The 24,722-nt window shown below is 36.3% G+C and overlaps 1 protein-coding gene across 1 annotated transcript in view; it reads left to right on the top strand.

Moving 5' to 3' along the window:
* Nucleotides 1-24,722, top strand: part of LAMA2 (laminin subunit alpha 2) — an 831,335-nt gene that overhangs the window by 693,076 nt on the left and 113,537 nt on the right. Inside the window, exons 38-41 of the mRNA XM_069077437.1 lie at nucleotides 875-991; nucleotides 1,703-1,866; nucleotides 3,048-3,186; nucleotides 24,004-24,106. Coding sequence (XP_068933538.1) covers nucleotides 875-991; nucleotides 1,703-1,866; nucleotides 3,048-3,186; nucleotides 24,004-24,106 — 523 coding nt within the window. The remainder of the gene's footprint in view (nucleotides 1-874; nucleotides 992-1,702; nucleotides 1,867-3,047; nucleotides 3,187-24,003; nucleotides 24,107-24,722) is intronic.

Genomic DNA, 24,722 nt, shown 5'->3' with positions numbered 1-24,722 from the left:
ATATAAAATATAAATATAAAATATATAAAACAACATCTCCACTGTAAGACACAATTGCTGCACAGTTCCTCTGATGAGACATAGCAAGCATAAGTACACAGGATTTCTACTAATGTTTTGAAAAGGATCTAGTAAGTCATTCATACTGTATAGTACCAGTATAATTCACTATAAAACATGGTTAATATTTATATATATATATATATATATATTTTAAAGAACTGAGTAGTAAGATAGGGATAAATAAAAGTGTAATGAACTTTCAAGGTCATCTGATTGAATTTACTCCTTTTTACTGATTAGAAAGCAGGTCCAGAGTAACAAAATGCCTGTGGCCTAGTTCCAACATGTAACTGAGTCACTTTGGAAACCCAAGTTTTCTCATTTCAACTCAATAACTTTCTGCTATACCATGCTACAATTTGGCTTTCCTTAAAACAAATCTAAACCCTTAATAAGTAATACAGAATATTTGATCACTTACATAATTTGAACCCGTGGTGAGTTCTCCATTACTGAGGTGATACAAGTGGAAGCTGGATGACCACTCAGAGGGTACACTATTGAAAGGATTATTAATCAGTATTAATTAACTGGGCTAGATGACCTCTGAGGTACCTACCAACTCTGAGATTCTCCTAATTCTGATTATCTCATCATGAAGAGAAAAAATTGCCAAGGGGATAGAATGAAGGATGAATACTAACCACATCAGGAATGTGTATTTTTCTAACTCTTTTAGAGAAAATTTGTTCAGACATCTCAGGGGTAAAAAAAAAAGAAGAAGAAGAAGAAGAAACAGTGATACACTCTTTGATGCCACCTTTACTCCAGAAAGTTGACATTTTGATATTTCCTTCTGATTTTATCATAGAAAAAGAGACAAGCTGTTGAAAGTGGCAAACAAGAAGCTGAGAACACACTAAAAGAAGGCAATGACATACTTGATGAAGCCCACCATCTTGCTGATGAAATCGACTCTGTGATCGATGTGAGTATTCTCTAACACCCAAACAGATTTTCAAACATGTTGTCGGTCTGGTACAAGTTCTAGTAAACATCAATAGAAAGTTATATTCTGTACTTATACCCACATTGGCCTTATCATAGCTTAAAGAAATTCAGTGTCTATTTTTTTTTCTTCCAGTCATGTTTTATATTAATCCAATAATACAATATTTATGGTCCTCACTTATAAGACATGGCATTGCTACCCTACTAGATTTGAAGGTTTTCATATAAGACTGCACACATATGTACATACAAACACTCATGCAATCTAGATCTTCTCTTCCACATAGGCAAAGGACACATCTTATTTAAAATATGATGTTTATAATCTATATTTTGTGTCACACGTGGCATTGAGAAGGAGAAATATAAGCAAAACCTTATCAAGCTAAGTATCATGTAGTGCATGGTATACGTATGAATGTATAGTCTAGAATTTCCATACATGTGTCCCTTACAAATAAATAACACCATCCTATTGAGAGTTAAATTTTTTATGGAAATTTGCTTCATTCATTTCCAAAATTTTTTCATTAAATTGGTACTTTAACACTGCTGCCTTTTTACTCCATTAGTTCAATTGACATTTAACTAAAGGCAATTTTATATCTCATAGAAAAATTAGTAAATGAGAGATTAGGTTTGAACTTAGTTGCTTCAAGTTTTTCCTCTCCTCTCATCTTCATAACAGTTTGTTAAAGACACTCAGAAAAAGTTGCCAGCAACATCTGAAGAACTTAAGGATAAAATAGATGATCTGTCCCAAGAAATTAAAGACAGAAGACTTCCAGAGAAGGTGTTACAGGCTGAAGACCACGCAGCTCAGCTGAATGAATCATCTGCAGTCCTAGATGGGTATGTTAGGCATTGCTGGCTATTTCTAGGTGCATTTATTGTTCTCAGATGCCTTGCCTGATGGAAAGAGTAGAAAGTTGCTTTCAAAGTTTGATTGCTATAATTATGAGCAAACAAGCCACGTATCCTTGCTGTGGTGCCTAATTAGTCAGGTTTGGACAAAGCTGTATGGAACAGCATCAAAAGTCTCAGTTGAAAGTGGATGCAAATTTGGTTTGGGTAGGGGGTGTACATAGCCTTTGGCTAAATTTAGAAAAAAAGTCTTTTTTCTCATTATAGAAAGCACAGTAGCTGCCTTATTACCATTTAAAATAATAAAAATCACATGTCCTTACTCAAGTCAGTTTTCTTTTTGCAGTTGTATGGTAGTATATTTTTTAAAGTGTGGCTTTTGAAATATGACCATATAGACAAACACTGAATGATAAAGAGTAACCTGGGAATCTTCACAGTGGTAAGAAGTATTATCCAGTCCCATGACATTTCTTTCAAATCAATAAAAGCAATTTTTTGAGGTATCTACTACTTGGAAGGCACTGAGCAGATACTTATTTCTCTTGGATTAGCAATAGGGACAGCAAGTGATTTCATTGGTATAGGACACTCCTGGATAGAGAAACCTCTCCTACCTATGCAGAGTGATAGCTTCTCTGAAATTTGTAATCTTAGGAAGTCTCCTGGAGCCCTGGGACACTAATTGACTGACCCGGCATCACAGAGGTCAGAGGTGTCAGAGTAGGGCTTGAGATGTGGAGTCTTCCTGGTGTCATAGCCAGAGCTCCATCTAGCCCCTAATTGTGTTACTTGGCTTGTAATATATGGAAAACATTTTATCACATGAATTCCTTTTGCATTAAAATTGGTTTACTTCATCTACAACCTAAAATCTAATCCAGGTTGTGTTACAGGCAACATATTCTGAACGCATTTTTGTCAAAGTTGTTTAATGAGATGATACTATTTTGAAGTATTTTAAAGGAATTCAAAGCTGGTGTATGTAAGACAATGTGTTGTAGCTGTGAAATTATGATAATGGATTTAACTTAAATATATACCTCTCCCCATGATTTGCAATTTCAGTAATTAATGCTTATTGGCAATGATCAATTAAAAGTCCTATGAAAAACATTCTCCTCAGTAACTATGTTCTTTTTGATTGCCTCCTGGGGCCATTCAAATAGAATCCTCGAAGAAGCTAAAAACATCTCCTTCAACGCTACTGCAGCCTTCAAAGCTTACAGCAACATCAAAGACTACATTGATGAAGCTGAAAGGGTTGCTAAGGAAGCCAAAGGTCATGCACATGAAGCCACACAACTGGTAAGAAAAACACCATCTATGCAAAATACCTCAAGTTTAAATGAACTATAATTTTACAAGAATTAGCTGAATTGCTTGTCTAGGATAGCAAACTGAAGTTGTATTTCCTCAGTCCTCTGGTTTTTACATGAAAGGAGAGGTAAGCACTGAGTACAATGCATGTTGTCCAAACTACTCTTTTCTACCCTCAGGACAAAGTTAGGCCCTAAATGTCTTATTGGTACTACTTTTAACCTCTTATATGCTTCCCCGATGGGCTGTTGGAGCAAAGAACAGAAAGTTAGAGATGAAGAATAATGCATCAATGATGTCATTGACAATGTATGCAGATGTTGAGAAAGGTCACTTGGGAAACAACAATCTCTCTAAGCAGAGAAAATCAATATCATAGGAAGTAAAACACTAAGAGGAAGAATGTTTTTTAAGTCACCATACCAGACATCATACATCCAAATGACTTTTGTCATTTCAAAGAATTCATCCTGAGAAGCTATATGCTTATTCCATTGATGCTTCTGTAACAAACTCTGGGGCTACTCTCTACCCTATTCATACTTCCAAGCTGGATCCCTACAGCTCAGCTACTATTTTTCCCCTTAAGAATAAAGCCAGGCCTCAACTAGTGTGAATAATGAATCCCCTGAAGTAGATATATTATTCAAATTTGCACTGAATATTTCCATTTCACTGAAACCAATTACCATATTTTACATAATGATAACTTAAAATCATGAAAATTTGAATGTATGCTACCATTTCATGGGATTTGTTTTTAGCACTAATCAGAGCTTAGCTGTAACCTTAAGGAGTTGGGTGGAGGGCAAGGAAGAAGTCCTCATGTCCATGAACCCCCACTGGTGTACTTCCCCACTGATTATCAATTAATATCAATTAGCCAGACAGATATGATTAGCTTCTATAAATAGATATTTACTAAAATGGGATAGTAACAATAGTTGGTACTAAACATCCCTCTGAACTAGCGACATGCTCTCCAATAAGTACTTTTAGAGTCCATTGGTAAGTGGGCTCAAGCTTAGAGAGCATATGTAACAAAAGAATAATTAATGGCTCCTGCTTATTGGAAGTCCATTTCTCCCTTTGTGAAAATCTCATTAAGTTCTTATAATATATAGTATAGCATTCTGCTGGGTTCTGTATAGGGTCTTAAAGTAATCTTTCCTATTTGTATCTAGTTTGTCTAGGGCCCCTCATATGTAGATGATGCTATCAGTCACTGTTCTTTCAGGGACTCTACCAATAAGTACCAAATCTTCCAAACTTTTTTAAGTTCACAAGATCTTCTTCTAGTTAAAGAATTCGAGAAGAGATAAAGGCTCTCTCTCCCTCTCCCTCCCTGCTTCTCTCTCTCTCTCTCTCTCTCTCTCTCTCTCTCTCTCTCTCTCTCTCATCCCCAAGCATCCTCTCTCTGAGGGTTGACTAAAACTTTCTCTTCTTGCCTAGTTTGTGACTTGAATGACAAGCTTCAAACCAGTTCCCAGTATACTTCCTATGTAGCATCTTTTCATTTTATTCAGTGGCTTTAATTTTTTTCAAAATCATTAATTAATGTTCATACCTAGTTTAACAACAACAACGAGTTATCCACTGTAGCAGGATCTTAGAATGTGCAGAGGGGTGTAAAGTATAAGAAGTCTAGAGAAGTTAGAAAGGATTCAGGTTACAAAGAATTTTAAGAATTAAACAAGAATTTCTTTTTTATTTTTTAGGTTAATAGAGGACTGCTAGAGTTTACTTAGTAATAGAGTGACATGGTTAAACTTTTGTTATAAGAAAATCACTTTGGTAGCTGAGTGGAAGATAGAATAGAGAGAATACATGAGGTGTAAAATAGAGAATACATATTTTAATAAGACCAATTAGCTACCTAGAACAATAATTCAGGCATGAAGTGCTTAGCAGCTATACAAGGGTGGTGGCAAGTGTGAGAGAAGAGGATAGGAGGAAAGATGTTTTAAAGGTAGAAATGGCAGGATATTTCAAGAGATTTGTTATGTAGAGTAAGTATGAGTAAGGAGTCAAGAATGACACCAAGGTTACAAGTCAGTGTAACTAGAAGGGTGGTGGTTACCTTGAGGATAATAGGGAAATTTGGAGGAAAATATAATGAGTTCTGATTTGGCCTTGTAGAATGTAATATCCTATCTAGTTAGAGATGTTCAAAAGGCAGTGGCATGTGATTGGAGCACAGAGAGAGACTAGAGCTACGTATTTAAATCTGGAAGTCATTTGCATAGGTGGAATAGTAGAGGAAAAAATTAAAGCTATCTATAGTCATATGAAAAAATACTCTAAATCACTGTTAATTAGAGAAATCAAAACAACTGTCAGGTACCACATCACACCTATCAGATTGGCTAACATGAAAAAACAGAAAAATGATAAATGTTGGAGAAGATGTGGGAAAACTGGGACACTGATGCAGTGTTGGTGGAGGTGTAAAGTGATCTAACCATTCTGGAGAACAATTTGGAACTATGCCCAAAGAGCTACAAAATGTGCATACCCTTTAATCCAGCAATACCTCTTCTAGATCTGTATCCCAAAGATATCATAAAAATGGGAAAAACGACCTACATATACAAAAAAACTTTATAGCAACTCTTTTTGTGGTGACAAAGAATTAGAAAATTGAGGGAATGTCCAACAATTGGGGAATGACTGAACAAGTTGTGGCATGTGAAAGTAATGGAATACTGTTGTGCTATAAGAAATGAGGAGCAGGCAAACTTCAGGAAAACCTGGAAAGACTTAACATGAACTGATGTTTAGTGAAGTGAGCAGAAGCAGAACATTGTACACAGTAACAACCACATTGTGTGCTGACTGACTTTGATAGACTTAGCTCTTCTTAGCAATGCAATAATCTAAGACGATTCCAAAAGACTCATGATGGAAAATGCTAGCCACATCCAGAGAAAGAGCTTTGGAGTCTGAAAGTAGATGGAATCCTTTTGCTCTCCTTTTCTTTTGTTGTTTTCTTTTGTTTCTTCTTTCTTGTGGCTCCGCCAATTAGTTCTGATTCTTTTTAAAATCATGACTAATGTGAAAATATGTTTAATATGAATGTATAAGTAGAGCCTTGTGAAGCCAAGCACGAGCAGCTTTCCAGAAAATGGCTGCTGTCAATAGCTTTTAAGGTTCTGATTACATATTATAGTGAACTCCCTATTTATTCAGTAGCAAATCAGAACAAAACATTCACAGAAAATCAAGGCACAGCATTCACAATGTTACTACTTATCACAGAAAATCAAAATGTAGTCATCATGTCACAATTCAACAATTTACCACAAAAATGGCCACACAGTTTTCACCACAGTGGTCACAAAGTTTTGAACAAAGTACAATCATTTAGTCAATCAATCACTTAGTAATTCAATCATCCAATAATCCTAGGGACACAAAGTATTGCTCCTCCCTGTTCAGCCCCTTCCTGTTACATCAGCAACAGGGGTTCATACCTTCTGTTTCTTTAACTGAGGCTTAATTTGAATCTAGGTGCTAAGTACCTCTCAGCTTAGCAATACAAAAGGATCTTCAAATGTCATTACTATTGCAATCCTATATCAGATTACATGCTTTCTTGGGGAGGGGGAAGGGAAAAGAGGGGGAGAAAATTAAAAACTCAAAATCTTATGGAAATGAATGTTGAAAACTAAAAAAAAATTAATTATGTATAAAAACATTGAATTTATGGGACCTGACGACATCATGTCAGACACGATAGAGAGTAAAGAGAAGAGACACCCAGAGAGAATCTTGAGGGACATGGTTACTGGGCATGACAAGGAGAAAATCGAGGAAAGGAGACTGAGGAATGCACAGACTATAAAAGGACAACTAAATAAGTTCTCTCTCTCTCTCTCTTTCTGTCTCTGCCTCTGTCTCTGTCTCTCTCTGTCTCTCTCTGTCTCTCTCTCTCTCTCTGTCTCTCTCTCTCTCACACACACACACACACACACAGACTTGAGAGGAAAGAGTATCCAGGAGGAGATGGTGATCCATAGTGTCAAAGACCTAAGAGGTGAAGGAGAAGGAGAATTGAGAAAATGTCATTATATTTGGCAATTGAGAGATCATTAGTGCCTACTATATCACAGGCACTATGCTAAGCACTGGGAAAACAAATAAGAAAAAAAGATAGTTCCTTCCTTCAGGGAGCTTACAATCTAAGGGGGAGGACAATACACAAAAGAAAGCTGATGGGAGTGGGGAGGACACCAGGGGAACCTGGCATAGTGACATCTTGTTCAGTGGCATTGAGACCAATCAGAACTGCAGACAGACACTGGAGTGATTAGGCTGGAGAGATAAGCTGGGGACAGATTATGAAGAACTTCAAGTGAAGAGAAGTTATAGTTGCAGCAGAAGTAATTAGGAGGCAATGGAGCTTATTGACTAGGGTATTGACTTGGTCAGATCTTCACTTAAGGAAAATGATTTTGTTAGCCCTGTGAAGGATGAACTGAAGAAATCTACAATTAAAAAGGTAAGAGGATATATCACTAATCAAAATTAGCAGATAGAAAGTGGAATGATTATGTCAGAAGCCACATTGCTGAAGATTTAAAAACAAGTGACAGGAAATGACATGAGGAACCATTGTAAGTGGGCAGCTAGATGGCACAGTGCATAGAGTGCAGGCCTAGAGTCAGGAATGCCTGAGTTCAAATTCAGCCTCAGGCACTTACTAGTTGTGTGACCCTGGGCAAGTGACTTAACCCTGTTTGCCTCAGTTTCATCATCTGTAAAATGAGCTGGAAAAGGAAATGGCAAGCTACTGCAATACCTTTGCCAAGAAAACCCCAATTGGGTCACAAAGAGTTGGATACAACTGAAACAACTGACCAACAACAAACCTATTGTAGGTAAATTTCTCAAGTTTAACAAAATTTAAGGGGAAGACTGTTATATTAGTAGCTAGTAGGAATAAACAGATCAAGTGAGAGATTTTTAAGGGTGAGGGAGATACAGGTGTGTCTGTAAGCAGCAGGAAATCAGCTAGTAGATAGAATATTGAAGATTAGAGAGAGAGTCATAATTACAGTGGGGTTAAACTTCTGAAGAAAATAGGAGTAGAGGGGACCTATGTTGCATGTAGATTGGTCTTGGCAAAGATAAGGGCCACCTCTTCATTTGAGACAAGGATGAAGGGACAAGTAAAGGAAGATGCCTTAGAGTGATTTAAGATGAGGAACAGGGAAAAAGAGGAAGCTGTTAATGAGTAGCCTGTTTTTGTTTCCCCATCAAGTATGAAACCCCTAGGGTCCTCATCCCAGGTTCCATGGGAAGTTTGAGGAAAGATACGTGTGCTATAGTGAAGTCTCTGCAGAAACTTCTCACTGTTCAAACATTCTTTCAGGATAAGTCTGTTTCTTTTTCTAAAGTTAATTCTGTGGCCATCAATCTAATGGTTGATCAAATCAACCAAAATCTCTGACTTTGACATTTTCATTGATCTTCAGGTGACTGGACAACTGCAACATGCATTATTATAAACATCTTCCTAAGTCCAGGGGTGGGGAACCTACAACTTCAAGGCCACATGTGGCTCTCTAGGTCCTCAAGTGTGGTCCTATGATTGAATCCAAACTTCACAGTTCTGTGACCTCAAGGCCGCAGGTCCCCCCCTTAACGTTTTAAGCCTTTTATGCCAGTCTGAATCTCGTGCCCAGCCTAGTACTTCATCCTCCTAAATTTCTTTATATGTTTATTATTTAGCTATTTAAATTCTAAAATGAGATATTAATTCTTGCCTCTAAATGGACCCTTGGTTTTGTGTGGACATGAAACTTCTGATCACTGCAGCTGGTAGCACAAGATTGACTGACCATCCTTAAAAGTACTATTGCTTCAAATTGAGACATACTGCAGCATTCCTCTGTGATGAACATTCTTTCCAACCTACACAAGAAAAAGAGGCTATAAATTCTTTGTTCCAGATACTTGTATATACATCACCAGAAGAGATCAAAAAGTTTCCTGTATCATGTAAATGGAATAAAACACAATTATTTCTTGAGTACTGATTACAGATTTATCATAGGTAGGCAAGGGCGGGTGGGAGAGGCAGAATACAGAGGAACTAGGAGATAGAATCCATCCCCTGAAGGAACTAAAAATCTAGTTAAGAGCTTACAATTCAGTTAAAAATCTCACGTTCTTTCCAAATCCTGCATGGATGTTTTAACTGCATTCTGTCTGTGATTGTCAATAAGCTCACTGACAGAACCATTACAAAAGTGTTTTGATCACATTCTGTAATCAACATATCAGTCCCAGTTTTTTAACAAAGTGCTTCAGCTGGAGTGACTGAAGTGTCTTGTGTGTTACCTCTGCTGCTTTGAAACTGATGATGTTAAATTGAATGAATGAATAAATGAATGAAAAAAAGTTTATTAAAAACTAGAAGTTGATTCAAGCGACAACCAAAATTAATTTTGCTACTTAGTACAAAAGGCTATTCTGTCTGTCTCCGAGTATCTTGATCTCTCTCTATCTCTGTCTTTATCTCTGTGTATGTCTCTCTCTGACTGTCTGTCTCTCTCTCAATCTGTGTCTCTGTCTCTCTCTCTCTCTCTCTCAGTCTGTCTGTCTCTCTCACCAGAGCTATTATATAGCCAAAAGAAGAAAAACTGCAGAGAGAAAACTTGGAAGCATCTTACCTACCTAGCACAATGCCTTGCATATAGCAGCCTCTAGTAGTAAGCGTTTATTGAAATGAATGAAGAGAAGAAATAAACATTATCAACACGATTAAAACTTGGTTCATTCTATCTTTTTTTCTTTCCAAGGGCACTATAAGGAAAGGCAATTGTATTATACCCATTTTGCAGATGAAAAATATTTAAATACCTGAATAAAGTTAATGGAGATACCAAAGAAAGCAATACCTTTTTTAATGGACCACAGAGTAGATAGAATATTTCCTTAGAATTTAGTAGATTTATAAATGGCCATTGGAATATACATATGCAAAACATCTACTTTTTGTTTTTAAAATTTTACTTTTAATGTCAGCATATAGTTATGTGCACTGAAAAAGCACACTTGATAAGAGCAAGATATAGCTATTACCTATGTAAAACTGAAATCCCATGATGTAGACTATGTATTGTGATTAGAGCTACAGATGAACACAGATGTATGGGAAATTAGGAATATCATGTTCAAAAACTGAACAATGAAAAAAAGACCTCTAATCCTTTGAGTGTCGCCAAGACAAAGAAGAGAGTGTATTAAGTGAATCAGAAAGAAGAGATGTACAGTAGTCAAGAAACAATGTAGGCAAATTATAGCGTGATAGAAGAAGACATAGATTAGACAGGCAATAAAGCAACCAATTACCATACAGAGAGAGGGGGAAAGGTTAGAATAGATCATTTGAGAGAGGGAAAAAAATAAGATAGGAAAAACCACAGGAGAGGCAAATGAATAACGAGAATGACTCCCAACCATAATTAAGAAAGCACTTCCAAAGGGGCATCTTCTTTTTTTCTTTATTCATATGACTACTTACATATTTGTATACAGGTATATAACCACAAATGAAACTGAAGGAGAAATGTGAGTGAGACAAATAGCAATTACTTAAATAATTAGAGAAAGGAGCAAAAAAGCATGGGGGTTGTATGCAGTATAATTCTCAGAATCTGAAGTTGAGGAGGGACCTCAGAGGGCATCTGACCTAACTTGTGTGGCCCCCAGCAGGGAACAAGTCACTGGCCATCCAGTCATAGCCTGAAGCCCTCTCTAGTGGGAAGGAACCTACTCCTTCCTGTCAGCCCATTTTTAGATAGCTCTAATTGCTAGGAAGGTTTATTCCTTTTTATTTTTGTTTCTTTATATCAAGACTAAATCTGCTGCTTTAGCTCCCACCCATTGCTGCTATTTCTTTCTTCTGCAAACAAGAAAAACAAGTCCAATTCTTCCATGTGACAGCCCTTCAAAACATTTGAAGACAGCTATAATATTCATCACCATATCCTCTAGCCTTTTTCCCCCACTGGATTAAGCATCCCCATTTCTTTCAATTGATCCTAATATGGCAAGATTTAGAAACCTTTACCATCATTGTCACTATATTCTGAATAGGAAGATTTGGAGGAAAGGGAAAAGAGAATAGACCTTGTCTGTGTAATTAGTGAAAGATAAAGATAACAAATGACTAGCCTGATAATCATGGGTCCAGACTGCCTTCCCTTACTACCCCCAAAAAATATGTAAGAGGATTTTAGATATGAACTAATTAACTATAAATGGTAAAATTGCCATCTTTTTGTTGTTAATGTTGTTGCTCAATCATTATAGTCATGTCCAACTCTTCGTGATCCCATTTTGGGTTTCTTGGCAGAGATGTTGGAGTAGTTTGCCATGTGCTTTTCCAGATCATTTTTCAGATAAGGAACTGAGGCAAACAGGGTTAAGTGACTTGTCCAGGATCACACAGCTAGTAAGAATCCAATGCCGGATTTGAACTCAAGAAGATGAGTCTTCCTGATTCTAAGCCTAGTGCTCTATTTACTGTATCACCCAGCTGCCCTTCAAAATTACCATCTAGAAATGTGAATTAGGCCGGAAGTTACAGGGAAGCAAATTTTGGTTCAGAGAAAGGAAAATTTTCAAAACAAAAAGAGCTATTGAAAACTAGAATGAGCTTTATCATGTAGTGGGTCCCCTGTCATTGATGGCATCCCAGTAGAAGATGGATGACCACTTATTGGATACATTAGAGACTCAAGCTTCAAGACAGTGTGAGACTAGACTACTGAAGACTGTACCAACACTCAGATGCTATCATTCCATGATTCAACTCAGAGGTTGATATAGAAGAAAGAAGTAGGAAGCAAAGAAATACCTTAACTGGGTATCTTGATGGAATAGTTATATGAGCCAAGCAAGGATGGAAAAAGTTGACATGTTTAAAGAAAAAGAATAGGTACCCGAGAAAGAGAGAAAAAGATGTAAGGAGCTGACGATGCTATTGATTCTCCATGGGTAGGGGAATGTAATTGTATTAATAAAAATAATTAGATTGCAAGTTCCTTGAGGTTAGGGGCCATTTTTGCTTTTATTGTGTCTCCCAGCAGGTAACACAGTGCCTAGAACAGATTTAGTTAGTGCTTAATGCTTCTTGACTTAATAGTGCTCTAATGTTTGTGAAATACTTTACATATTTTATCTCATGTAAATCTCACAACAGCCCTGTGGAGTTGATGCTATTATTATTCCCATTTTACAGAGAGGAAACCATGTTAAATGACTTGTAGGAATCACACAGCAAGTCTAATGAAGCCATATTTGAAATTGGTTCTTGCCGACTCCAAGTCCAGTGTTTCAATCAATCTATTGCCTAGCTGTTGTAGCTCTGAAGTAGTAGGATAGAGAAGTTACTTTGTTAAGACTGGGTAAAGGGAAGAGTATGTGAACTAGACTTGAGGATCAGTGTGAAATCCTACCCAATCTTTCATCTTTCGATCATTTTAATCATTTCTGACTCTTCATGACCCCGTTTGGGGCTTTCTTGACAAAGATACTGGAATGGCTTGCCATTTCCTCCTACAGCTCATTTTACAGATGAGGAAATTGAGGCAAATAGGGATAAGTGACTTGCCCAGGATCATGCAGCTAATAAGAGTCTGAGGCCAGATTTAAACTCAAAAAGATGAGTCTTCCTGATTTCAGGCCCAGCACTATATCCACTAAGCCACCCAACCACCCTCCAGTCTTTAATACCCAGTTCCACTCCCACCCCCTATATGAAACCTCTTCCAATTATTGTAGCCCACGTTGTGTTCTCTGTTCCTCTCAATAATTATTATACTCATATCAAGTTCCACAAAATGTTCTTCCTTTCATAATTGTTTATTTTTACTCTCTAGTAATCAATCAGCAAGAATTTATTAAAAACCTACTATACACCAGGTGCTGTGATAGAGTTGCAGACACCAAAATTGTGATCTTCAGGAGAGGGAAAACTTAGCACAATGCTGAGACTATTGTTATTAATAATTTATTATTTATTAATTAGGAATGTGACAATGAAAATTTTTACATAATCATAATCCTTTTCTTAAATGATGGGTTTTTTTTGGTCTTTTAAAGAAAACTATGATGATAAACTTTGATGATTTTTTAAAATTGTCTCCCTTTTCTTCTTGCTTTTTGAGTTTTTACATTAAGATGAGAAATCATTTCTAAAACACCCACTCTTGGTCAAAATGCTATATAGTACAGTTTAAAATTGGGTATAATTACAGTGATGGTATTTTCCAAACCAAACATTGAGACCTGACCTTACAGAACATTTCATTTGAAAAGGCTCATTAAAAGTACACTTTTTTTTCTTGAAATTGAGACTGTACAAGAAAATCTGGAGTGTGTGATAAATGTAGGTTGTATTAGGCACTATTAAGAATATATTTGTTTAGATATGAATTCATACAATATACTCCTCAGCCAATCTCCTTTACTATTTACTTTTTAAAATTGGGCAAGCTTTATGACAGAGAAAGCATGTTGAAGTTTGTTTTTTAAGTTATTTTTTCTGTAAAGGACTTTTGTAAATATTATCTGAGTACTTACTGCAATCAAATGAGCAAATGTAAGTGTCAGCCAAGGCCTAATTCCTACATCTCATACCAGTTCTGTCTTTCTCTCTTTGCATTACACCCATGCCTTGTCTTTTAGTCCCAAAAGTAAACTGCTTAGTAGTCCTGCAAACAACAATTATTGTTTCCTAATAAATAACTCCAATCATCAAAATTAAAATTCTGTAGTAGTGCAGTGTTCATTCTCTAGGTTCTGAAACCAAAGGGAAAAATAATTTGAAATCATAATTGATTTGACAAGTACATCTGCCTCTGAAACCTGTGAACCATTGCTTCCACACCATCTGCAATTCAGTAGCTTATCTGAGCGCTGAGGAATGCATACAATACCAAATTCTCAAAAGTCAGACCTAAATTGCTGAGAAGAATACTAAGGTTTTGAGTCCCCACAAAGCAGTTGCATATTAAACCTTTTTTTTAAAGTCGATTGATATTTGTATAGGTGTGTCCCATGTATATAATCAGAAAGTTGTCCCTGATTCCTTCCTTCATCCAATACATACCTACTGTCATAAAAACTTGCCCATTCTATCCCCAAAATATCTCTCCCACATGTGGCCTCCTTGAGCATTCCCACTTGCCACCACCTTTGTTCAGGTTTTCAATTAATTTACTCTCTACATTAGCCTTATAATCTTGACTCCAAACTCTTTTCTTCAATTGATTTTCCATGTTGCTGCCAAATTAATTGCCTCCCCTCAATTCAGTTCAGCAAACATTTTTTAAACTTGTATTATGTGTCGTTAAGTACTGTGCTAGGAAAGAGGTATTCAAACACAAAAAACAATATAATGCTCTTATAATCTATGTCTGAAAACAAAATCGAACAAAAAATCTTCATTAGTTTCTGTCCACCTAACAAACAGGACCCAAGCTCTTTAGCTTGGCATTGAAGACTCTCCTTCCCCATTTCCCTCAAACAACATGGTTCCAATATATTCTCCACTTTAGTTAGAATGGACTTTTACCACCCAGTTTTGAGTCCTTTTTCATCCCTAAGGCCTCAGAAAGAATAAATCTATTAGGAGGTTAATAGGAATTTATTGCTAACACCTACCACATCAGCTGGGGTGTCTGAAATTATGCATGCCTCCCTTGTACCAAAGCTACAAAAGTCAGTAGGCTAGGGGTGTGAGAGATAAGTAGAAGAAACTTCATTTTTCCAAGCATTTAAATATAAATTCTTATCAACCTCCAGAGTTCAGTCTAAGAAAGACAAACAGAATTAGACTGTATGCATGTTCATTTCTCTCAAAGTAGAAATCGGGTAGGCATGCATATGGGAGCTGCAGTCAGTAACAAGCTCAAAAAAAGGTTAGTTGAAGGAGATTATTATATAGTTATAGAGTAGGCCTGCACAACCTTTGGACACCAAAGGATTCAGGTAGCCCAAGAAAAATGTAGAAATCCTTTGGCATGCCATAAAGTAAGGAAGTGTTCTCTCCCACATTCTCCTGGACTCAGGATGCCTGTGTCTCTTGTCAGCCAAAATTATGGTTTCATAGAACAAGAGAGTAGCCCCCAAGATGTGTGGTTTTTGTCATCCATAGACAAGGGAATGTCATAAAACCAGAGTGTCATAACAAGATTGTGTCTTAACAAGAGAGGGCCATAAAACAAGAAGATAACAAGAAAATGCCATTAATCAAGATAGTGTCAGTCATAAACCGGAGAATGTTCCTGATCAGTTTAATCCAGTCTTAGGATTGCTGACACAGCAGGAGAACTTCAGTATTGCAAAGGATCATTGGTATGTTAACTCAGAGTGAGCCAAAATGTTCTTTTCTGATTGGCCAGTTCAAGTTTTCAGCCTCTTTCGGGTGATGAAGAGCTCAAGCAAGCCTAATATGCTTACTACCATATTTTACTTCATTCCAGTAATAGTCACCTTTCTCTAAGCGAGCCCCGTCCCTGCATCTCAACTTCCTCTCAATATGGACAAGACCCAGTGACTTTAGTTATAATAACCAATGTTTTTATAGTGCTTTAAAGTTTGTGAAGTACTTTATATACATTAGGTCATTTTTCACAGCAACCCTATGAAGATAGAAATTACTGTTATTATTACCTCCATTTTGAAGTTGGAAAAAAAAACATTTCAAAGAGATCAGGTGATTTACACATGGTTTCACAGCTAGTAAGCATCAGAGACAGGATTGGAATACAAATCTTGACATATAAACTCATCCCTTCATCCACTATACAACCTTACCTCTATGACTTTCCCAAAATCAACCAAGGACCATGTTTAGTTACCAAAGGTTTATTCCAAATAGTCTTCTTCCATTCCCCAAGCACATATCATACCTTTGTCTATGGCATATCCTATACCCGTAGCACTCCCTATATATCTGCCTGATAAAATGCTACCTATAATTCAAGTGACCCCTGACTCATGAAGTATTCCATCAGAAAAGTTCTCTCCCTCCAATTATGTGCTACAGTTTCTTGTTTTATACTTATCGTGCTCTGCCTTTTCTTGTATTTATGTATATGTGTTTTGTCCTATTAGATTTCAAGCTCATTAGTAGGGCTCATGATCCTGTCTACTACTAATAAAATTTTGTAATAAATTAATCTACTTTAGTCAAGCCTAGTCTTAACATTGTAAAACCTTCACTTCTATGGAACCTGACTGCCTCTTGTCATATTGCTTTAATTAGTGTGTTTTCAAGAACCAATTAATGATGTTGAATGAACTATGTCCACCCTCTGATTTAAATAGTAATACACTCTCAGCAACCTTGTGCTTAAACTCATAGACCTCAGTTTTCTCATCTGTCAAAGGAAGAGGTTTCACTATAAGCCCCCTGAGCTCCCCTCTCTAAATCCATATTCCTAGGAATGATTCTGGAATCCCACCTTAAAAGTCTGAAGCTGCTCCACCTTCTCGCACTACTGTGGATGGCATCTGAGAAACTGAAGGGTTGCCACATTTAACATCTACCCCAACCATCAAAAGGCTAATCTCCTCCAGCTAGAACAGAATCTCTCCTGGTCTTTTTCTTTTTTTCCTTCAAGACTTTCTTTCAAATTAAACACTTACAGGCAAAAATCAAATCAAAACAAAACCAAAAAATCAACCCATTCATAATTACTTTGTTTCCTTCACGTAGCAAAAGGAATGACACATGAGAAAAGTGTAGGATTTCTTGCTTCTTCTCATGAGTTTCCTTGAAATAGTCCTTTTTTAAAAATTGTATTCTGAACTTTAGAAATGAAACAAGTATTTGCATAGCATAATAGAATAGGGGGAAAAGATGATTACACATGAAACTGCAAATCTATTATGTACAACTTGCCATTTCATATTTATATATATATATAATGTTAAAGTTATCATGTAACTTTCTTTTTTCCCTTTGTTTTACTTCCCTTCCCTCCTCCCCCCCACATCCCCACACCCCCACCCCAGCCCCATGGCTCTCATTAGATACAAACGTGTGTGTGTGTGTGTGTGTGTGTGTGTGTGTGTGTGTGTGTGTGTGTAAAATCATTCTATACATACTTCTAGTTAAAAGTTCTTTCTCTGGATGCAGATAGTGTCTTCCTTCATAGAATAATTAATATTATATTAGAATTATATTGATATAATAATAATCAATTAATTAATGGATTAACAATTAATGTGGTTAATTTTAGTATTTATAATAATCAAAATGACTTAGTTACTCAAAGTTGTTCTTAAAACAATATTGCTGTTACTGTGCACAATGTTCTCTTGGTTCTATTCATTTCTCTCTACAAACCTCACTCTCCCTTCCATTCTGGAGGCTACCACACAGTGGCAAAGGACTGCAATATTCCAGCTGCTTTTCAAGTATAGATCCTTAGGGTGTTATTCTTTTCTTCTAAGCATCTATTTTTTATTTCTACCCCGCCCCTGCAAATGTAAGTTCCACGAGGACAAGGATTGTTCTATTTCCCCCACATCTTTGTTGAATTGAATTGGAAAAGTGCCACATGTTTGTTTAAAAAGTGTTCTGATGGGTGGGGTAGTGGGATACAAAGTGTAAATATATATGTAAATATAAGATAATTTGAGGAAGGTGGAAAGACTAACAACTAAGGAGATCTGAAAAAGAGGCGTTTCTAATAGGGAGTCATCTTTTCCTCTTAAATGCTTCCTTTTTATATATACATAACCTATATCAGAACACTTTAAAAACATACTTGGTGGGGGTGGCTAGGTGGCGCAGTGAATAGAGCACCAGCGCTGGAGTCAGGAGGACCTGAGATCAAATCCAGCCTCAGACACTTAATACTTACATGTGACCTTGGGCAAGTCATTTAACCCCAATTGCCCTGACTTTCCCCCTCCAAAAAGCCAAAAAAAAAAAAAACAAACCATACTCGGTATTTTTCCAGTTCATCCCCAAAGACTGAAACAAACAAACAAACCTTCAGTTCTTGCCTTTGAAAACCTTGAGTTTTCCTGGGGATACAATGCATAAATAGATAAGTATATAATCAGAGAAAGGAGGGATAACTAACAATGAGAAGGATCAGGAAAGGCTTTGCTTGGTAGCACCTGAGTTAAGCCTTGAAACTGAAGATTCTATCAGGCTAAAGTGAGATGGATGGGACACCTTGAGCAAAGGGAGGGGGGATTCAATTTTGATTTTGAAAGAGAAACCACATAGACAACATGAAGTGGAGTAATGTAAAATAAGCCTAGAAGAAAAGAATCTAGAGATTTTTCAAATGCATTAAATGCTAAACTGAGATCTTATTTTGTGCTAAAGGAAATATAAATCTAGTAAAGGGTTGTCAGGTTTGATTGTTTGTTTTAAACAGAGTACTGACAGTTAGACCTTTCCCATTGGAAAATTATTTGGCAGCTCTGTGAAGGTTGACTTTTCAAGGATGAATACTGGAAGTGGGAAGACTAGTTAGGAATTTACTGCATTAGTCTATGTTGGTTGCTAAGTACATGGAGAGGGGAATGGATGGAAGACATTTTGGGGTGGGATAACTGACAAACTTGGCACCTACATGGATATAAGGGGTAGAGGAGAATGAACAATCAGGGATGACTGATTAGCAATAGGGGACAGAAGAAAGATGATGGTTAATCTGAGGAGACTGAGAAGGATCAATCAAACTTACTAGGAATGAGTAGTCTCACAGATGCCAAAGGATGAAAAAAATATTCATGGGGCATATGTATAGTCAGAAATAACAAAAGTCAATAAAAAGTCAAAAAGGATGAAGACTAAGAAAAAGATCATCATATTTGCTAATTAAGAGGTTGTTGGTAGTCAATATCATCATGGAAATTATATTCTTTAAAATATCCAAAGAAGAGTACTCCACCATGTCATTGGACAAATACGTACCATTTTTTCACAACTCAGTCAAAAAGTTCTTACAGTTTAGAGATTTTTCCTAACTTTCAGCCTTGCTATTTCCTGCCAAAATTTAAGTGAATTTCCTCTGAACTGTCCTTGATGGAAACAGAGCAGATAATCACTCACATATGTATGTGTGTGTTCTTCTATATACTTGAACAGTTTTCTTTATATAGAAGAATTTAAATATGAAATCATCTAAATTGCATATTCTCTTGGCACATTAACCATAGTGGAAATATGCCAGACTTGTTTTCTAGAATAAGTCATTTGCTGAACAGAGCATAAATGAAGCAGGTCAGAGACCATGTCAATGATTTTTAAATTGCTGTTCCTCCCTGGAAAATATCATCTCATATCTTCTTAGAACCTACACTTTCTGTGAATGTTAATGATGATCCCTAATATTGAACACTTTTCTGGGAAAGAAATTTCTAAAGAAATATTCAGAAATAAGACAAAATAATATAGTCATATCCCCAAAATAATAATGCTAGTAATCATCAGGAAATCATAGATTGAAAGCTAAAGGAGACCTTCAAGATCATCTAGTCTGCCTACTTAATTTTACAGATAAAGACACTAAAACCTAAAGAAATAAAGTCAATTACACATATATTATAGCCAGGATTGTAACCCAAGATCCCTGACTACAAATCCAACACTATTTCTAGCATCCAAAGATGATAAAGATGCTTCTTTATTAAAAATCTAAAAAGGTTTCCTGGACTGATAAATTGCTTAGGAAAACATTCCTATTTAGTTGTATCAATCAATCAGTAAATCAATCAAAAAGCATTGATTCAGCACATACCAGGCACCGTGCTAATAACTGGTGATACAAAGACAAAAGTGAAACAATCCTAGCCCTCAGGAAGCTTAGAATTTAACGAGAGAGATAGCATGTACATATATAAGTATATAATATATATGTATACACACACACTATATATGTATGTATGTGTATATGTGTGCATATAAGAATATCCCCATGACAGAATGTACATTTTTCTATCCATTAACTACCTCTAAAATCCAAGAAAAAATCCAAATTTCTTGTTACTGAATGTTCCCATTACAATAGAGCCTTCTGATAAAGTAGCTAAAAATTGTTGGAAAAATTATATTCTAGCACAGTAGCTTAATTTATATGACACAAATGCTATAAACATTGCCCACAGACTTAAATACTCTATTTATGAATATGTGTGAACTATAATTAACTAGGGAAAAAAACTCCTAAGTGCTTCTTCACTAGTCCTGAGATTAGTAATATGCTTCAATGACATCAAACAGTGCTAAAATGAAACTCAAAATTCTAATAGATTGAAACAGCTTCATTCAACTAACATCAGTTAGTTATCATGGGCTTACTCTCTAAACCTATAAGATACATGTCACCAACACTGATATTATGGCTGATTTTTTAATTCAAAATGGCGGTGTTCCTCTTGAAGCATTAAGATCTCATTAATTTATTTCCTAGAAGAATTCAAAGGAATAATATAATTTTCAACTATTTTAAGATGAAAGGACCAGCAGAGAGGATGATGCAGCCATCATTCCCAAGATAATTGCTTCAACCTATTCAAAGAGCTAGAATAGAAAAATTTCAAATGAAAAAAAAGAAAAGAAAAAATTTAAATGAAACTTTTGATGATTTAATGAATGGAACTGGAATTGGAATCTATTATATACTCAGAGTGCTCAGTAAAATGTAGTCCTTACGGAAAGGATGTTTCATTCTGGTGTTTGTGTACTTAGCACATAGCACAGTTTCTGTAACATAAAAAAAATTGTTGTATTACTTCTTTGCTTGCTTGATAATGCCTCTTTTATCCAAAAGAGCAAGGGAATGAATGAAATATTCCATGTAGTACATTTGCCATATAACTGAAGCTTATTGCTTCCAACATCAAAACTTATATCATTTCAGCAGTTTGTGATGGAACTCTTTCTCAAATGCATTGCATGCTTCTCAGGCTTCTTAAACAGGGACTTTTTTCCCTTTTGTTGATGGGTGGAAATCTGTAATTTCATCAGACTAGGGAACACTTAATGAGGAAACTTCTTCCTATCAATGCAGATTGCTCTGCAATTTATAGTCTTAAACAGTTGTACAGAGCATAATTTAACATTTTTGATGACTCAGGACATAATTATACAAATCAGTTATTGCACTTTATGAGAATATTCCACAAACGAGCCTGAAGAACTTGCCTTTGTGAGCTATTAAAATGTGTAGAGCTTTTTTGCCCCTACATTAAACAACCTCATGCCACTGTTATTTTTTAGTTCTTGTATATATTCTTTTTTTGGGGGGGGGGAGTAAGTGGGGGAGAGGTATTGTCTCTTGACATCATTAGGCTGTGAATTCTTGTTGCTGTCACTGAACAAATATCTTATAATACCTTATAATCCAAATATCTTATAATACCTTATAATACAAATATCTTATAATACCTTCATTCCTCCCTCCCTTCCTTGGAGGGAGGGAGGGAGGAAGGGAGGGAGGGAGGAAGGAAGGAAGGAAGGAAGGAAGGAAGGAAGGAAGGAAGGAAGGAGGGAAGGAAGGAAATAACCATTTATTAAGCATTTACTATGTTTCAGGGATTGTGCTAAACGTTTTACAAATACCTCATTTGATCATCATAATCATCTTGGAAGTTAGGTTTTATTATTATTCCCATTTTACAGTTGAGAAAATTAAGGCAGACAGAGGTTAAGTGACTTGCCCTGGGTCACGTAACTAATAAGTGTCTAAGATACAACTTGAATTCAAGTCTTCTTTACTTCAAATTCAGCCCTCTATCCACTGTGCCACCTAACTGAGCTGTAGGTGACACAACTAATATCACCATTTGATAGAAGAGAAAACTGAGACTTAAGATCACAAAGGGAGTCAGTGTTAGAGGCTGGATTCCAATCCAGCTCTTTTGATTCCAAGGTCAGTTCTCTTTCTTGCACACTATGCTGCTTTTCTATATTGCTGCTTGTTTTTTCTCCAATATGTTTTTGTTCTGTTTAGTTGTTTCAGTTTTGTCCAACTCTTTGTGACCCCTTTTGGGTTTTTTTGGCAAAGATAATAGTTTTCCATTTCCTTCTCAAGCTTATTTTATATATGAGGAAACTGAGGCAAACAGAGGTTAAATGACTTACCCAGAGTTTCATTAAGTAAGTGTCCAAGGTCTAATTTAAACTCAGGACTTCCTAAATCCTGACTCTATCCACTGCGCCACCTGGCTGCCCTTTCTTCAGTAAAGGCACTTCTAATGCACTCTTTAATCAATTTCATAAAATTGCTTGATAAGTCCCACAGTTCCTAAACTTGTATGGGAATAATTGATTTAAATGTGTTTATCTTCTGCATTTTAATGTAGAATTTAACTACAAAAGTGCTTAATCCTGCAACCTGTTCTAACTTAAGATACAAAGGATGGGACTGACAAAATCTGATGGTGACTGCAGGAATCTTTTCAGTACAATGTTGTGTCTGGGATAGCCTGAATTCAATTCATTTGTTGCTTTGTTTTGGATCCAGACCCATCATGTCATTGGTACAAGGAGCTACCTTACATAAATTCCTTCAGCAAATGCAAATAAGCAGCTTTCCTGTCCTATGTAACTAAGAGTCCTTTGTGGTTCACTTCAAAGTTGTTATCACAAAGCAGTTTTAATCTTGTATTTACAGATTTACTTTTGTTGTTGTTCAGTCATTTTCAGCCATGTCCAACTCTTCGTAATCACATTTGGGATTTTCTTGGCAAATATAGTGGAGTAGTTTGCCATTTCCTTTTGTAGGTCATTTTACAGATAAGGAAACTGAGGCAAATGGAGTTAAGTGACTTTCCCAGGGTCACACAGCTAGTGAGGCCAAATTTGAACTCAGGTCTTCCTGATTTCAGGCCCAGCACTCTATCCACAACTCTACCTAGCTGCCCCCATTGAAGCAGAAACAGTAGAAGAAGAAAGAGGAAAAAGACAGCTAGTGTCTGAGGCAAGAATTGAACTCAAGTCTATCTAATTCCAGATCAAGAACTCTGTCTACCTAGTGACTTCTCTCACTGATTGGCATCTGCTCTAACAGCCCAAACTTAAGACAGCCTTCCTCCCTTACCTTCATTCCACATGGACTTAGATGACCCATGGCATATCATCTCTTGGACATCTCATTCTTCATTCATTCATTTACTCAGTAATAACTCCAGGCTCACAAATAAACAAAGGATGCAATTTAACGACCATGCAAAACCAGATTCAGTCACCATAGTGAATGGAGGGAGAGTAAATAGCAGTTGCCATCTATACATACAAATGCTGTCTCTTTCCCACACAGTTATGTGCCCTTGCCTTTTCCTCAGCCAAATAGTAGATCCCATGAATGGTCTTGATCAACAGTACTCCTAGGCTGGTACTAGGTATGCTGGGAATATTTGTTGCTATCTCTGCCTCCTCTCTGGGATGCATCTGGCATTACACTATCATTTTAGTTATGCAGAAAATTAGGATAATTGGGATGAGAAAAGCATATTAAGGTTATTAAAGTCATTTCTATTCTTTGTTCTTAATTTACTGATAAATTGCTTTTTCTATTTTAATTGGATTATTATCTGTACAATGGCCTTACAAAATGCATTAAATTCATAAAGCAATAACATTTTTTTTATTCCATCTTATAGGAGTAATGGAAAACAATTAGGAAATTATTGACTATTACTTGATATTTCCACAATTTAACCTAGATACTCTGTTTTCATGATGACAAACCATGCAGTTCATACCAAAGGAAAATGAATATTTTAGATACATGATATTCTTTCTTTTTTCCATAGGCATCTGGGCCTCATGGTTCATTAAAGGATGATGCCAAGGGTTCTCTTCAGAAGAGTTTCAGAGTTCTAAATGAAGCTAAGAGGCTAGCAAATGAGGTTAAAGGTAAGCATAACATACACTTATTCTATAAAGTTGAACTGTGGCTACATTTGGTGGAAGAACTTCTCTTTATTTATATTTCCAGACTGGACCTGTCATTACATTAGTATTAAGAACTACCAGTGAGGAAATTCCTCCTAACAATTGCAGATCTGTATCAACTGTAATGTCTAGTCTTAGTAAGCTCCTTAGGACACCAAGAGATTATGTAACTTGCTCAGGGTCACACAGCCAGTATATGTTCAAAGCTGGGACTTGAACTTCTGAACTCTGAATTTGGTATACTATCCATGACACCATCCTATTTCTCCATCTTAATCTATGTAAGAACTGGAATATTTTTAGAAGTTCTTTTGATATCTGTTTAGTTATGTGGCAATTCTATGATCTCTCACCTAGAGCAACTTTGCTCATCAAATCTCTAAATACTTTACGTGTCATAAAACATCATTATGTATTTTTACTTCTGTGATGTGAGAGAGAACCCATATTTCCTTATAAACATAAGCTCTCAACAGTCACTTTGCCTATTTCCAAATGAGGCCGGATAAGTTTTTAACAATGGGAATCAACGTTATACTTTATCTTAAAAGAGGAAAATGAAAAATAATCGAGTCAA

The sequence above is a fragment of the Petaurus breviceps genome, unplaced genomic scaffold, assembly GCF_028583685.1.
Source record: "Petaurus breviceps papuanus isolate PSGF00001 unplaced genomic scaffold, PetGlider_PUasm1.0 90977, whole genome shotgun sequence".
In the NCBI taxonomy this organism is placed as follows: Eukaryota; Metazoa; Chordata; class Mammalia; order Diprotodontia; family Petauridae; genus Petaurus; species Petaurus breviceps.
The sequence above is the reverse complement of the archived record's forward strand: the minus strand, read 5'-3'. Positions and strand labels throughout refer to the sequence as shown.